A 15,278-nucleotide genomic window follows, 5' to 3' on the forward strand; every position below is an offset into this window, starting at 1 on the left:
ATCATTATATTCCTCCTGAAATAGCCTATGTGCTAGAGATAAATGATATCACAGTATCACAGTGACAGTCATACATACGCCTTACAGAACTATTTCAATTTTGAGATCTATTCATTTGGGAGGTCTATTTTTTAGTGATTCATTGATCGATTGAAATTGAATGATTCATCGATTGATTGGAAAATGTATTGAGTTTGTAGAATGGGTACATTTCTAAACTAAAGTCAATACAACAACTGCTTACGTGTACGTGGATGAAACCAGGAAAGGAAGCACCGAGACATGTTTACAATCGGGGTCCTCCATTTTCAATTCATCAACACCATATACTGTATCTGTGTGTCTGTCTGCGTGTCTGTCTCACCATCTGTCACTATACTCTCCATCTCCCACTCCTCTATAGACCTTTGGTCAGCTCTCACACCAGTTTGCAATACATTATTTATTCCCCATGCCCTGCCACTCATTTGAAATGGAAAAAACAACCACCACCACCACCTAATCCTCGCTTTGAAATTCCATTCCATATGAAATGGGGAATAATGAGTCACAGGCTCTGAGTGTTCGGGAAAAAAGGACCCATTGAGTCAGAACTGAAGGAAATGCACTTTAATCAAGACCATTTTAAGAGCATTCTAGACGTTTTAAACTACCGGCTGTGTAACGTAACGTGAACTCTGCAACAAAAGGTTTGGAGACCTAATGGTGGTCCATTATTTCTCCACTCGAATAATACCCAGTGGTGTATTGTACCGTTGTACGTCATATCATTTTACTTGTTGATTAGTCACCCTTACAACGAGTCGTAGCCTGTGAGATCAGGTGTCCGTGGGATGAGTAACACAGCTAAACGTGTGGGCAGTGCCTCCAAAACATTTAAATGTGTGGGCAGTGCCTCCAAAACATTTAAATGTGTTGGCAGCGCCTCCAAAACATTTAAATGTGTGGGCAGCGCCTCCAAAACATTTAAATGTGTTGGCAGCGCCTCCAAAACATTTAAATGTGTGGGCAGTGCCTCCAAAACATTTAAATGTGTTGGCAGCGCCTCCAAAACATTTAAATGTGTGGGCAGCGCCTCCAAAACATTTAAATGTGTGGGCAGTGCCTCCAAAACATTTAAATGTGTTGGCAGCGCCTCCAAAACATTTAAATGTGTGGGCAGTGCCTCCAAAACATTTAAATGTGTGGGCAGCACCTCCAAAACATTTAAATGTGTTGGCAGCGCCTCCAAAACATTTAAATGTGTGGGCAGTGCCTCCAAAACATTTAAATGTGTGGGCAGTGCCTTCAAATCATTTAAATGTGTGGGCAGTGCCTCCAAAACATTTAAATGTGTGGGCAGTGCCTCCAAAACATTTAAATGTGTGGGCAGTGCCTCCAAAACATTTAAATGTGTTGGCAGCGCCTCCAAAACATTTAAATGTGTGGGCAGCGCCTCCAAAACATTTAAATGTGTTGGCAGCGCCTCCAAAACATTTAAATGTGTGGGCAGTGCCTCCAAAACATTTAAATGTGTTGGCAGCGCCTCCAAAACATTTAAATGTGTGGGCAGCGCCTCCAAAACATTTAAATGTGTGGGCAGTGCCTCCAAAACATTTAAATGTGTTGGCAGCGCCTCCAAAACATTTAAATGTGTGGGCAGTGCCTCCAAAACATTTAAATGTGTGGGCAGCACCTCCAAAACATTTAAATGTGTTGGCAGCGCCTCCAAAACATTTAAATGTGTGGGCAGTGCCTCCAAAACATTTAAATGTGTGGGCAGTGCCTTCAAATCATTTAAATGTGTGGGCAGTGCCTCCAAAACATTTAAATGTGTGGGCAGTGCCTCCAAAACATTTAAATGTGTGGGCAGTGCCTTTAAATCATTTAAATGTGTGGGCAGTGCCTCCAAAACATTTAAATGTGTGGGCAGCGCCTCCAAAACATTTAAATGTGTGGGCAGCGCCTCCAAAACATTTAAATGTGTGGGCAGCGCCTCCAAAACATTTAAATGTGTGGGCAGTGCCTCCAAAACATTTAAATGTGTGGGCAGCGCCTCCAAAACATTTAAATGTGTGGGCAGTGCCTCCAAAACATTTAAATGTGTGGGCAGTGCCTCCAAAACATTTAAATGTGTGGGCAGTGCCTCCAAAACATTTAAATGTGTGGGCAGCGCCTCCAAAACATTTAAATGTGTGGGCAGTGCCTCCAAAACATTTAAATGTGTGGGCAGTGCCTCCAAAACATTTAAATGTGTGGGCAGTGCCTCCAAAACATTTAAATGTGTGGGCAGCGCCTCCAAAACATTTAAATGTGTGGGCAGCGCCTCCAAAACATTTAAATGTGTGGGCAGCGCCTCCAAAACATTTAAATGTGTGGGCAGCACCTCCAAAACATTTAAATGTGTGGGCAGTGCCTCCAAAACATTTAAATGTGTGGGCAGTGCCTCCAAAACATTTAAATGTGTGGGCAGTGCCTCCAAAACATTTAAATGTGTGGGCAGTGCCTCCAAAACATTTAAACGTGTGGGCAGTGCCTCCAAAACATTTAAATGTGTGGGCAGTGCCTCCAAAACATTTAAATGTGTGGGCAGTGCCTCCAAAACATTTAAATGTGTGGGCAGTGCCTCCAAAACATTTAAATGTGTGGGCAGTGCCTCCAAAACATTTAAATGTGTGGGCAGTGCCTCCAAAACATTTAAATGTGTGGGCAGTGCCTCCAAAACATTTAAATGTGTGGGCAGTGCCTCCAAATCATTTAAATGTGTAGGCAGCACCTCAAAAACATTTAAATGTGTGGGCAGCGCCTCCAAAACATTTAAATGTGTGGGCAGCACCTCAAAAACATTTAAATGTGTGGGCAGTGCCTCCAAAACATTTAAACGTGTGGGCAGCGCCTCCAAATCATTTAAATGTGTGGGCAGTGCCTCCAAAACATTTAAACGTGTGGGCAGTGCCTCCAAAACATTTAAACGTGTGGGCAGTGCCTCCAAATCATTTAAATGTGTGGGCAGTGCCTCCAAATCATTTAAATGTGTGGGCAGCACCTCAAAAACATTTAAATGTGTGGGCAGTGCCTCCAAAACATTTAAACGTGTGGGCAGCGCCTCCAAATAATTTAAATGTGTGGGCAGTGCCTCCAAAACATTTAAACGTGTGGGCAGTGCCTCCAAAACATTTAAACGTGTGGGCAGTGCCTCCAAATCATTTAAATGTGTGGGCAGTGCCTCCAAATCATTTAAATGTGTGGGCAGTGCCTCCAAAACATTTAAATGTGTGGGCAGTGCCTCCAAAACATTTAAATGTGTGGGCAGCGCCTCCAAAACATTTAAATGTGTGGGCAGCGCCTCCAAAACATTTAAATGTGTGGGCAGTGCCTCCAAAACATTTAAATGTGTGGGCAGTGCCTCCAAAACATTTAAATGTGTGGGCAGTGCCTCCAAATCATTTAAATGTGTGGGCAGTGCCTCCAAAACATTTAAATGTGTGGGCAGCGCCTCCAAAACATTTAAATGTGTGGGCAGTGCCTCCAAAACATTTAAATGTGTGGGCAGTGCCTCCAAAACATTTAAATGTGTGGGCAGTGCCTCCAAAACATTTAAATGTGTGGGCAGTGCCTCCAAAACATTTAAATGTGTGGGCAGCGCCTCCAAAACATTTAAATGTGTGGGCAGCGCCTCCAAAACATTTAAATGTGTGGGCAGTGCCTCCAAAACATTTAAATGTGTGTGCAGCGCCTCCAAAACATTTAAATGTGTGGGCAGTGCCTCCAAAACATTTAAATGTGTGGGCAGTGCCTCCAAAACATTTGCCAAAATGGCAACCCTTGCTTTGAGTTGCTTAACCCATGTTGGACTGAGGTCTGAGGTTTCTATGTCAGTGGTGCTCAACCTTTTTCATGTCAAAGACCCCCAGAATTATCTCTATTGGGCCACGGACCCCCATCTCAAAATGTGTAGTTCCAGGGACCCCCAAGGAGCAAATATTTTAGTTAAAAATGTTTGCTCTGAAATATATATTCAAATACAAATACATTTTCAAAAATGTACTTTTCAAAAATAACAGACCTACAAGTTCATAGCTTGATATGAGCTTGTAGATCTGCTATTTTTCAATAGCTAAAGTATAACCTAATGCTTAAAACATCAAATGGGGTTCCCTCCCAAAATGGGTTAATGAATTGGATGATTGATCACACAGTAATACGGTTAAAAACAACACATATTGGCCATGTTTACACTTTATTCATTTTACACTCAGTGTTAGGGAACTTGGTAGCGGGTGTAAGATCCAACCGCAACAGCTTGGCGTGTTGTTCATTTTTACCTTTTTACCGTGTGAGAGACTGAGAGTGCAATCATCCAATCCACTAAGCAACTCAAAGCAAAAGGCTGAATAGGATACCAACCACTTCACATCCAAATCCTTTGGCGGCGCTACCCACACGTTTAGCCGTGTTGCTCATTACACGCCCGATCCTTACAAGCTGTACCTCGTTGTGAAGGTGACTAATCAACGACTAAAATTATCTAAAAAGACATGTTAGGCGGTGACGTTTCCCTTTAAAGGTATATTCAGTGATTTCACTTCATTCAAGTATCACTTCTTCTTTTGTTTTGTTGTGATGATCCCCCCTACTGTATAGAGTGTGCTGACCATATAAGGGAGTTCCTCCCTGTCCCCAGTTAACCCCTCATGGGGGTCAAAGAACCTTAGGTTTCGTTTGTGGCTATAGGTGGCACAGCCTTCATCCAATCAGGATAGAGAGGGGCCTTCCACCAATCATGATCGAGTGGGGGTGGGCCTTGGTGTGCACATCTTGTTACCAGGGCAGGGCGGGGGGGGGGGGGGGGGGTTCCAAATCACCCCAAATCACTGAATGCTCCTTTAACTAAATATGATGTGTTGGATATTATTGACGTGTGGTACTGTACGTTGTGTGTTTTACAGATCCGTCCTAATGAGATGTCAGAGGAGTGTTTCTGGGTGCTGGTGGACGAGGTTCGATATGATAAACCTGGGCTGCTCAACAGACTGGCCTCTACCTTCTCTTCACAAAGAACAGGTCAGTGTCTATGTCTGCCTCTCCCATTGGTCAGTTGGTTTTACCACATGTCTACGTCTGCCTCTCCCATTGGTCAGTTGGTTTATACCACATGTCCATGTCTGCCTCTCCCATTGGTCAGTTGGTTTACCACATGTCCATGTCTGCCTCTCCCATTGGTCTTCACACAGTGTTGCTGTAGTCCAGTTCATGTGATGAGCTTCACAGTCACACTTCTGCAAAACGTGTTCCTTCTGTCAGTATAAATTAACTGTTAGGTTGCCTCTCCACCAGAGACCTATCGTTTCATAGTACACCTGGCTTTTATTATTGTTTTCTCTGAAGGACTTTTGCTTTCAGTAACCCAGTGTAGATGTTCTACTGCTTTTCAATGGGCAGCACTTTGGGGTGCTTTGGGGCGGGACCTAATGGCAAACAGGCAGATCAACATATGGAATTAATTCTGTACTGGCCCATATATGGAGCGTGTGTTGAGTGTACAGGGTTTGATGAGGTCTGATCCACTTATGGAATATCAGAATATTATTAAGGATGGGTGGGGGGCGGGATCAACATATTGAATGTCAAAACAGGTCAGATGTAGAGTTGCTGGCCGGCTCCATATATGCAGATCTAGGTCTTCATAGTAAATGTGACCTACCGTACGGTCACATAACGTAGCATCGGGGCGACCTGCTAAGAGTTGTTGGTGCACCGCACATACTGGCCCACATGGGGGCAGCGTACCTTCTTCAGCGTGTTGCTGGTTCGAGCAACCCTTTCCTGTGTATTTTCCCCTGATCTCTGTCCACATTTCCTGTCTCTCTTCTCTGTCTGATTAAGGCAAGGGTTTTAATCTTATAAAAGCGAGAGAATGAAGCAGCATGGTGCTTCGTGGTTCTACGTATCGTAGCAACAGCAAAAAGCGCACTGACTCCTCCCACCAATCACCACCTGTAGCAGCGCCAGGCGCTCAGACGCTCACCTCACCTCCATCCAATCAGGAGGTGTGGAGACACGGCCTTATTAATTCTCACTCTCCATTTAGCCCTACATACGTTGTCCATTTCCCTTTTCTATTCCATCCTCTCTCCTCTCCCTGGTTCAGCTCTCTCTCTCTCTCTCTCTCTCTCTCTCTGGCTCATTATTGGGGCTGTTATGTCATTCCTGGCACGGTGGTTTAGTAAAGTAATGCTTCGTAAAGTAATACCGGTTGTAGTGCTGCCAGAATTGGCCAAAAATTATATTCGAATATTCCTTGTAAAACACCACACATGTATTCAAACAATTTTCGCATGATTTTGAATGTCAAATGTATATGATTTTAATATGAATATTGCAGAATAATATGCTGTAAAACGTTCAGGGGAGTTGCAACACTCAGTTCACACGGGTGTGATTTTGTATAATATTTTAGTCTCGCCAGAACTCAGACAGCTCATTTTATTGTTATTTTTTTAATCGAATCTTAATTTAAAATATTCGATTATTATTATTATTATTTTTTTTACATTAGAATGTTCATTAAAATATGTAATATTCGTTGGCAGCACTAGTTGAGTTTCAGTGGTCTGGTGGCGTGTCGAACCGTTGTGTGTGTGTGCGTGCATACGTGCACATTCATTTCAGTGGTCTGATGGCGTGTCGAACCGTTGTGTGTGTGTGTGTGTGTGTGTGTGTGTGTGCGTGTGCGTGCGTGCATACATGCACATTCATTTCAGTGGTCATTTCAGTGGTCCGGTGGCGTGTGGAACCGTTGTGTGTGTGTGTGTGTGTGTGTGTGTGTGTGTGTGTGTGTGTGTGTGTGTGTGTGTGTGTGTGTGCGTGTGCGTACATGCACATTCCCGCGTACTCCCTCTGACTGCATGACTGATTTCACGCTGGAGGCATTTCAAGACAAACACAAACAAAGGCCTGTGTGTGTCCGTGTGTTGCATCACCCCTACAGACTGCTATTAGCACTCAGATTGTTATTTTTTTCCATCCCTTTCATTGAATGGACAGTCAGGGCGAAGCGCATGACAGAAGTGAACACTCATTGGTTAGGCTTCAATTGGGTCTAATTTCCTACGCTGTTCCCGCCACAAGATGAGATCCTGCACGCTCTTAACTGAAGTGCAAACACTAATTTGTTCTCCATGCCATGTTTTTTTTTTATGTTAGCAATCGATACTCTATTATATGGCCATGTGTGTGGTTTCTTGCTCCGGTATGTTAATGTGTAAGGTACTAAAGGGTACGTGATAAAATCCTCAGTGTTAATGAATCCATCGCAACTCTGAGAGTGTTCAAATAGAAACCAAATGGACCCCCATAAGGTATTTTATAGCCTGGAGCTTTCATCTTGTTCTCTTTCTCATAATATCGAGTGCGGGGTGGTCACTAACATTGCAATTATACAGCTCCCACCAAGGCTCTGTTGGCATATAATCCATTAGTGTTCTGTTGGTGAGTTAACCATCACATTGTAACTACAGGCAGGGACGCCACCACAGTTCTGTTGAACATGTGCATTAGTATGTCTGACAAGCTGTAGCATATTCATGTGTGAGCTTGTTAGTATGATAAGAGGGAACGGCGGTAGCACACGATGCTATCAGTCTTGTCCTCTGTTGTGTTTGGTCTATTAGTCCGCTCCTCTGATGATTTATTCACGTGTCTCTTGTGTTTTCTCTCCTGTCGCCTTGTCACCAGCTCAGCTAGCTTATGCCATTCTGGGCGGGAACCCCTTTTGGGTGCATTGTGTTATAATTTAGCTATTGGGAAAAATAGCAGATCTATACAAGCTCGTAGCGCACCACCGAGTGGCGCGCTACGAGCTTGTATAGGTCTGCTATTTTTGAAAATCGTGAAAATGTGGCCCGAATGTTTGAATGTATTCTTTCAGAGCGAACGTTTTTAGCTAAAAAACTCTGCTTCTGGGGGTGTCCCTGGAATGACATATTTTCAGATGGGGGTCGGCGGCCAAATATGTAATTTTTGGGAAATATTGAGAACCACTGATATAGAAATATGAGGTTTTTCAGAAAGAAAAATACATTAAAAAAAATATATACATTTTTTTTTATTTCGCCGTCAGGCCTAAATGTGTTATGCCATTTTGAATTATTCATCCAGGTGTTATCTACCTGTCACAACTCTATGCCGCTCCTCTTGAGGCGCTAGGAGGAGGAGACACCCCTCCCTTCTACACAGCCGGAGAGCCATGTTCCTTCCTTCTATACAACGTGTTGAATAATGGAGGCAGATCTAAATGCCATGCAGGTAGACAGACAGACAGACAGACAGACAGACAAACACTCCAGCAGGTGTTGTGAGAGTTCTCTAGAGAGGAGGACATCTGAAGGATGTCCACCGACAAGACAACTGTACTTCTCAATTAGGGTAATGACTTGGCTGCATCGAGGCAGAGAAATTATGTTGCTGCAATCACTGCACTGAGGAGTAACCATAGGGGTCTAGTTTATTATAATCATATTATTAACCCATTCTGAACGGGAACCCGTTTTGGTGTTGGCATCATGTTATGCTTTAGCTATTGAAAAATAGCAGATCTACAAGCTCATAGCGCGCCACCGAGTGGCGCGCTACGAGCTTGTAGGTCTGCTATTTTTGAAAAATCAAAAGAACGACTGACATTTTCAAAATCTGATCTCAGGTCAGAATGGGTTAATCAGACCAGTGTGTGTCCAGTGGAAACCTCGTATGAATCTGATCTCAGGTCAGAATGGGTTAAGGCACGTGCGCACAAAATGTGAAAGCCTAGCTCTTCTATGCAGCTGCATGGTCGCTCGGTCACACCGTTCATGGATAATGCATTTTAAAGGTTTGGTGACTTTTTGAAGTTTGCTTCTTGGATATACTGTATAGGCTTTCCTCCCAATCTGCTGCTCTGCTTTCCCAGGAGGAGCAAACACTTCTGCTGGGCTGAGCTCTTACCGCTGTGTGTGTGTGTGTGTGTGTGTGTGTGTGTGTGTGTGTGCGTGTGTGTGTGCGTGTGCGTGTGTGTGTGTGTGTGTGTGTGTGTGTGTGTGTGTGTGTGTGTGTGCGTGCGTGCGTGCGTGTCCATCCTCCCCTCTCATTAACACGGCCATGTACTGTAGCATCGTGCTCCGTCTCACTTAACCCATTCTGAACTGAGATCAGATTCATACGAGGTTTCCACTGGACACACACTGGTCTGATGAACCCATTCTGACCTGAGATCAGATTCTAAAAAATGTCATTCGTTCTTCGATTTTTCAAAAATAGCAGACCTACAAGCTCATAGCGCGCCACTCGGTGGCGCGATATGAGCTTGTAGATCTGCTATTTTTCAATAGCTAAAGCATAACATGATGCTGTAACACCAAAACGGGTTCCCGTTCAGAATGGGTTAAGAGCAACGGCATCTGGAACGGCATTAAACATTCAAAACGAACATGGTCTTCTTTCAGTTTTCTCCATTAAATATTAATCTGCGTCTCTTGAAGCTTCCGTATAGTTTTCCCTGTGATTGCACTTGGCTCTGTTGTTATCGGAGAGAGAGATCTCCTCTAGCCCATGTTGGGCGGGAACGCCTTTTGGTGTTATAGCATTATGTTATGCTTTAGCTATTGAAAAAATAGCAGATCTACAAGCTCATAGCGCGCCACCGAGTGGCGCGCTACGAGCTTGTAGGTCTGCTATTTTTGAAAACTCAAAGAACGACTGACATATAGAAACATAGCTTTTTCGGAAAACTGTCAGAATGTAGAAGGCATTTATAGAATCTGATCTCAGGTCAAAATGGGCTAGCCTGTGAACAAACAACTAGTTATACGAGGACAGATTGGGCTGTTTTGGGACTCCTGACTCCTTTTTTCTGTTTCCTTTTTCGGATCAAGTCCAGACTCCAGAGGCAACGTGTCTCGCTCGTAGTTTTCTTTCCTTGTGTTGTTGTTGCTCGTGTGCTTAGACTCCACGCTCAGCCCTTAACCCATTCTGAACGGGCACCCATTTTGGTGTCGGCATCATGTTATGCTTTAGCTATTGAAAAATAGCAGATCTACAAGCTCATATCGCGCCACCGAGTGGCGCGATACGAGCTTGTAGGTCTGCTATTTTTGAAAAATTCGAAGAACGACTGACATTTTTAGAATCTGATCTCAGGTCAGAATGGGTTAATCAGACCCAGTGTGTGTCCAGTGGAAACCTCGTATGAATCTGATCTCAGGTCAGAATGGGTTAAAGATATTCTCTTTGGAATTTCACCAACCTTTTGTACGAGTTAAAGCAAGCGCTAAATGAACTTCAACTGGTTTTCACTGCAGTGGTGATATATTCCTCTGTGGATCTGTGCTTTTATTTATACGTTGTGTTTGTTGGAGTTTTAATTCAGAATGGGATGTGTCTTTTAAGGGTAGCACCATTTTTACATCATCGTTTGGGTGAACAAATTTAAACAAATGGCTGTTTACTTTTCAGTCTTTCCTTAGTTTTCGCTGTGTGTCAGAACAGGCATAAATTACACAATCTCTCGACCGTGTGTCAGAAGAGGAATAAATTACACCATCTCTCCACTAATATGAGCTGATTTGCATGCTCCTTCCTGAAGGCTTTGTTCATTAGCAGCAAATCTCAGCAGATATCTTACGCAAAGTACACACACTGTTACATCCATAATGCATTATGCTCTAAAATTATAGACAAAACGGTGTGAGGTGGTCAGTCTCGTGTTAAAGAAGGTTTATAATCAAAATAATTAAAGCAGTTACTGTGGGCTTCAGCTGCGACTAGGGATGTTGTACCCAACACAGAATTTAATTAATCAATTCAAATAAAATTAATATTTAATATTCTATGATTTATTTATAAAACGTCTATGAAATCTAAATCTAAAATAAAATCAATGAATATGTTAAGTCAACTGCATATGAATGATCATTGAACCGCTCACAACAGCGGATGATCTCGCTCCGCTATACGGTGAGGTAGGGACTGTGCTCCCCCCCCCCCTGCATCCTCCCCCCTCCCCCCCCCCCCTCCATCCTCCCCCCTCCCCCCCATCCTCACCCCCCTCCCCCCCATCCTCACCCCTCTCCCCCCCATCCTCACCCCTCTCCCCCCCATCCTCCCCCCTCATCCTCCCCCCTCCCCCCCATCCTCCCCCCTCTCCCATTGTCAGATCCCAAATATACCCCTGATTATGTGAGCAGGGGTTAACTTGGAAGTATGTGAAACTTACTTGATGAAATTAGGTAGAAATCAACAGGCAACAGAATAATGAATAATGCCCGACTGACTACACTCATACGTGTTCATGGAGCAGCCCTATTTGGACTGACTACACTCATACATGTTCATGCAGAGCAGCCCTATTTGACTGACTACACTCATACATGTTCATTGAGCAGCCCTATTTGGACTAACTACACTCATACATGTTCATGGAGCAGCCCTATTTGGACTGACTACACTCATACATGTTCATGCAGAGCAGCCCTATTTGACTAACTACACTCATACATGTTCATTGAGCAGCCCTATTTGACTGACTACACTCATACATGTTCATTGAGCAGCCCTTTTTGGACTAACTACACTCATACATGTTCATTGAGCAGCCCTTTTTGGACTAACTACACTCATACATGTTCATTGAGCAGCCCTATTTGACTAACTACACTCATACATGTTCATGGAGCAGCCCTATTTGACTAACTACACTCATACATGTTCATTGAGCAGCCCTATTTGACTAACTACACTCATACATGTTCATTGAGCAGAGCCCTATTTGACTGACTACACTCATACATGTTCATGGAGCAGAGCCCTATTTGACTGACTACACTCATACATGTTCATTGAGCAGCCCTATTTGGACTGACTACACTCATACATGTTCATAGAGAGCAGCCCTATTTGACTGACTACACTCATACATGTTCATGCAGAGCAGCCCTATTTGGACTAACTACACTCATACATGTTCATTGAGCAGCCCTTTTTGGACTAACTACACTCATACATGTTCATTGAGCAGCCCTTTTTGGACTAACTACACTCATACATGTTCATTGAGCAGCCCTATTTGACTAACTACACTCATACATGTTCATGGAGCAGCCCTATTTGACTAACTACACTCATACATGTTCATTGAGCAGCCCTATTTGACTAACTACACTCATACATGTTCATTGAGCAGCCCTATTTGACTGACTACACTCATACATGTTCATGGAGCAGAGCCCTATTTGACTGACTACACTCATACATGTTCATGGAGCAGAGCCCTATTTGGACTAACTACACTCATACATGTTCATGCAGAGCAGCCCTATTTGGACTAACTACACTCATACATGTTCATTGAGCAGCCCTTTTTGGACTAACTACACTCATACATGTTCATTGAGCAGCCCTTTTTGGACTAACTACACTCATACATGTTCATTGAGCAGCCCTTTTTGGACTAACTACACTCATACATGTTCATGGAGCAGCCCTATTTGGACTGACTACACTCATACGTGTTCATGGAGCAGCCCTATTTGACTGACTACACTCATACATGTTCATTGAGCAGCCCTATTTGGACTGACTACACTCATACATGTTCATTGAGCAGCCCTATTTGGACTGACTACACTCATACATGTTCATTGAGCAGAGCCCTATTTGACTGACTACACTCATACATGTTCATGGAGCAGCCCTATTTGGACTGACTACACTCATACATGTTCATTGAGCAGCCCTATTTGACTGACTACACTCATACATGTTCATGCAGAGCAGCCCTATTTGGACTAACTACACTCATACATGTTCATGCAGAGCAGCCCTATTTGGACTGACTACACTCATACATGTTCATGGAGCAGAGCCCTATTTGGACTAACTACACTCATATATGTTCATTGAGCAGCCCTTTTTGGACTAACTACACTCATACATGTTCATGCAGAGCAGCCCTATTTGGACTAACTACACTCATATATGTTCATTGAGCAGCCCTATTTGGACTGACTACACTCATACATGTTCATGGAGCAGCCCTATTTGACTAACTACACTCATACATGTTCATGGAGCAGCCCTATTTGGACTGACTACACTCATACATGTTAATGGAGCAGCCCTATTTGACTGACTACACTCATACATGTTAATGGAGCAGCCCTATTTGACTAACTACACTCATACATGTTAATGGAGCAGCCCTATTTGACTGACTACACTCATACATGTTAATGGAGCAGCCCTATTTGACTAACTACACTCATACATGTTCATTGAGCAGCCCTATTTGGACTGACTACACTCATACATGTTCATGCAGAGCAGAGCCCTATTTGACTGACTACACTCATACATGTTCATTGAGCAGCCCTATTTGACTAACTACACTCATACATGTTCATGGAGCAGCCCTATTTGACTAACTACACTCATACATGTTCATGGAGCAGCCCTATTTGGACTGACTACACTCATACATGTTCATGGAGCAGAGCCCTATTTGACTGACTACACTCATACATGTTCATTGAGCAGCCCTATTTGACTAACTACACTCATACATGTTCATTGAGCAGCCCTATTTGACTAACTACACTCATACATGTTCATGCAGAGCAGCCCTATTTGACTGACTACACTCATACATGTTCATTGAGCAGCCCTATTTGACTAACTACACTCATACATGTTCATGGAGCAGCCCTATTTGGACTGACTACACTCATACATGTTCATGGAGCAGCCCTATTTGGCGCCAGCCTGCATTTAACCCATTCTGACCTGAGATCAGATTCATACGAGGTTTCCACTGGACACACACTGGTCTGATTAACCCATTCTGACCTGAGATCAGATTCTAAAAATGTTCAGTCGTCGTTCGATTTTTCAAAAATAGCAGACCTACAAGCTCGTAGCGCGCCACTCGGTGGCGCGCTACGAGCTTGTAGATCTGCTATTTTTCAATAGCTAAAGCATAACATGATGCTAACACCAAAAGGGGTTCCCGTTCAGAATGGGTTAATTACGTGGTAGATAGAGGGGGAGAGGCGAAGCAGAAATAAGTGAATAAACTTGATTTTTTTGGGTGTTTGTTTACTGGTGAAACCGTAGGAAGGGAAGGGTAGCCATCCAGGTGTTTTCAGCTGAGGGAGTCAGGAGTGAAGACCAAATCTGTTCCACTCCCTGAGTGTTGACAGATGTGGCTTTTCAGAGCAGTGTGGGGGGACATCACGTCTTGCTCTGTGTTATACTCTGTGTGACTTCATATAGTTATGAATCAATTCATTCCAACTCAGTCAGAATTACCCCTTAGTTATTGGTCCTCCCAGAGCAGTGCAGATCAATTTTTGTATTTTTTGTATTTATTTGTAAGGTGAACGGAATACCGACTACCAGTGGGAGGTTCTCCAATCATATTATCTGTTGTGTGAATAAACCCCTGGATCAATGTGTTGTCTTTTTCAAGCCTCTGCTGCTGTTAGAAGTTCCAGGGATTCAGCATTCCGGCAGCGGAAGTGTGCTGTTCGGTTTGCCACTAAACTGTTGCAGGATCAATTCTTGTGTGTTTACGAGGGAAAAGAAGACCTTAAGCCTTTTCGTACGACCAATCTCTGAGGTTCAGGGGTAACGAGGAGAATGTGTACTTAAGATTTTATACGAAACGTTAATCCCCTCTCACTAACGGGAGGTGGTAATCCCTCCCTCTAACTTTGGAAGCCGATTACGGCCAAACGATATGAACTATCAGAGTTCTGCTTGTGGCGTTTTAATTGGATTATTATAGGTCCCAGAGAGCATGTGTACCCATTTGTGTGAGATTTGGACAAAATCTGTAGGTGGAAGAGAAAAGAAAGTGACTGGAAATCTATCCTGAGGCAAATGGGCGTGGCCTATATTTAATTCACGGATACATTTAATAAACAGCGTTACATTTGTGAAATTGAAAAAGGGCCGTGTTACAGTACGTCCTCCATAATGTAATGGTCAATGTCTGTGAGGAAATGCAGAGCTACTGCAGCCACAGAGGAGCAGCCATGTGTCTTCAGACAGACAGCCAGACAGACAGACAGACAGACAGACAGACAGACAGACAGACAGCCAGACAGACAGACAGACAGACAGACAGACAGACAGACATTGTGCCACAATTTTTTGTATTTATTGTCCGACCCACAGGTTGAGAACCACTGATCCCAGATCTCCTAACTGTTGACCTCCTTATGAAGTTTAGTCATAATGTCCAGACGCTCTGACAAACTGAGTGTCCG

The 15,278-nt window shown here is 43.5% G+C and overlaps 1 protein-coding gene across 1 annotated transcript in view; it reads left to right on the forward strand.

The window, feature by feature from the left end:
• Nucleotides 1-15,278, forward strand: part of LOC308314782 (protein diaphanous homolog 3-like) — a gene marked incomplete at its 3' end in the record, with an annotated part of 217,989 nt that overhangs the window by 109,090 nt on the left and 93,621 nt on the right. Inside the window, exons 17-18 of the mRNA XM_080762464.1 lie at nt 4,929-5,043; nt 5,983-6,029. Of these exons, the coding sequence (XP_080618590.1) occupies nt 4,929-5,043; nt 5,983-6,029 (162 nt within the window). The remainder of the gene's footprint in view (nt 1-4,928; nt 5,044-5,982; nt 6,030-15,278) is intronic.

The sequence above is a fragment of the Protomyctophum bolini genome (genome assembly GCF_963924005.1).
Source record: "Protomyctophum bolini genome assembly, chromosome: 1".
Classification (NCBI taxonomy): Eukaryota; Metazoa; Chordata; class Actinopteri; order Myctophiformes; family Myctophidae; genus Protomyctophum; species Protomyctophum bolini.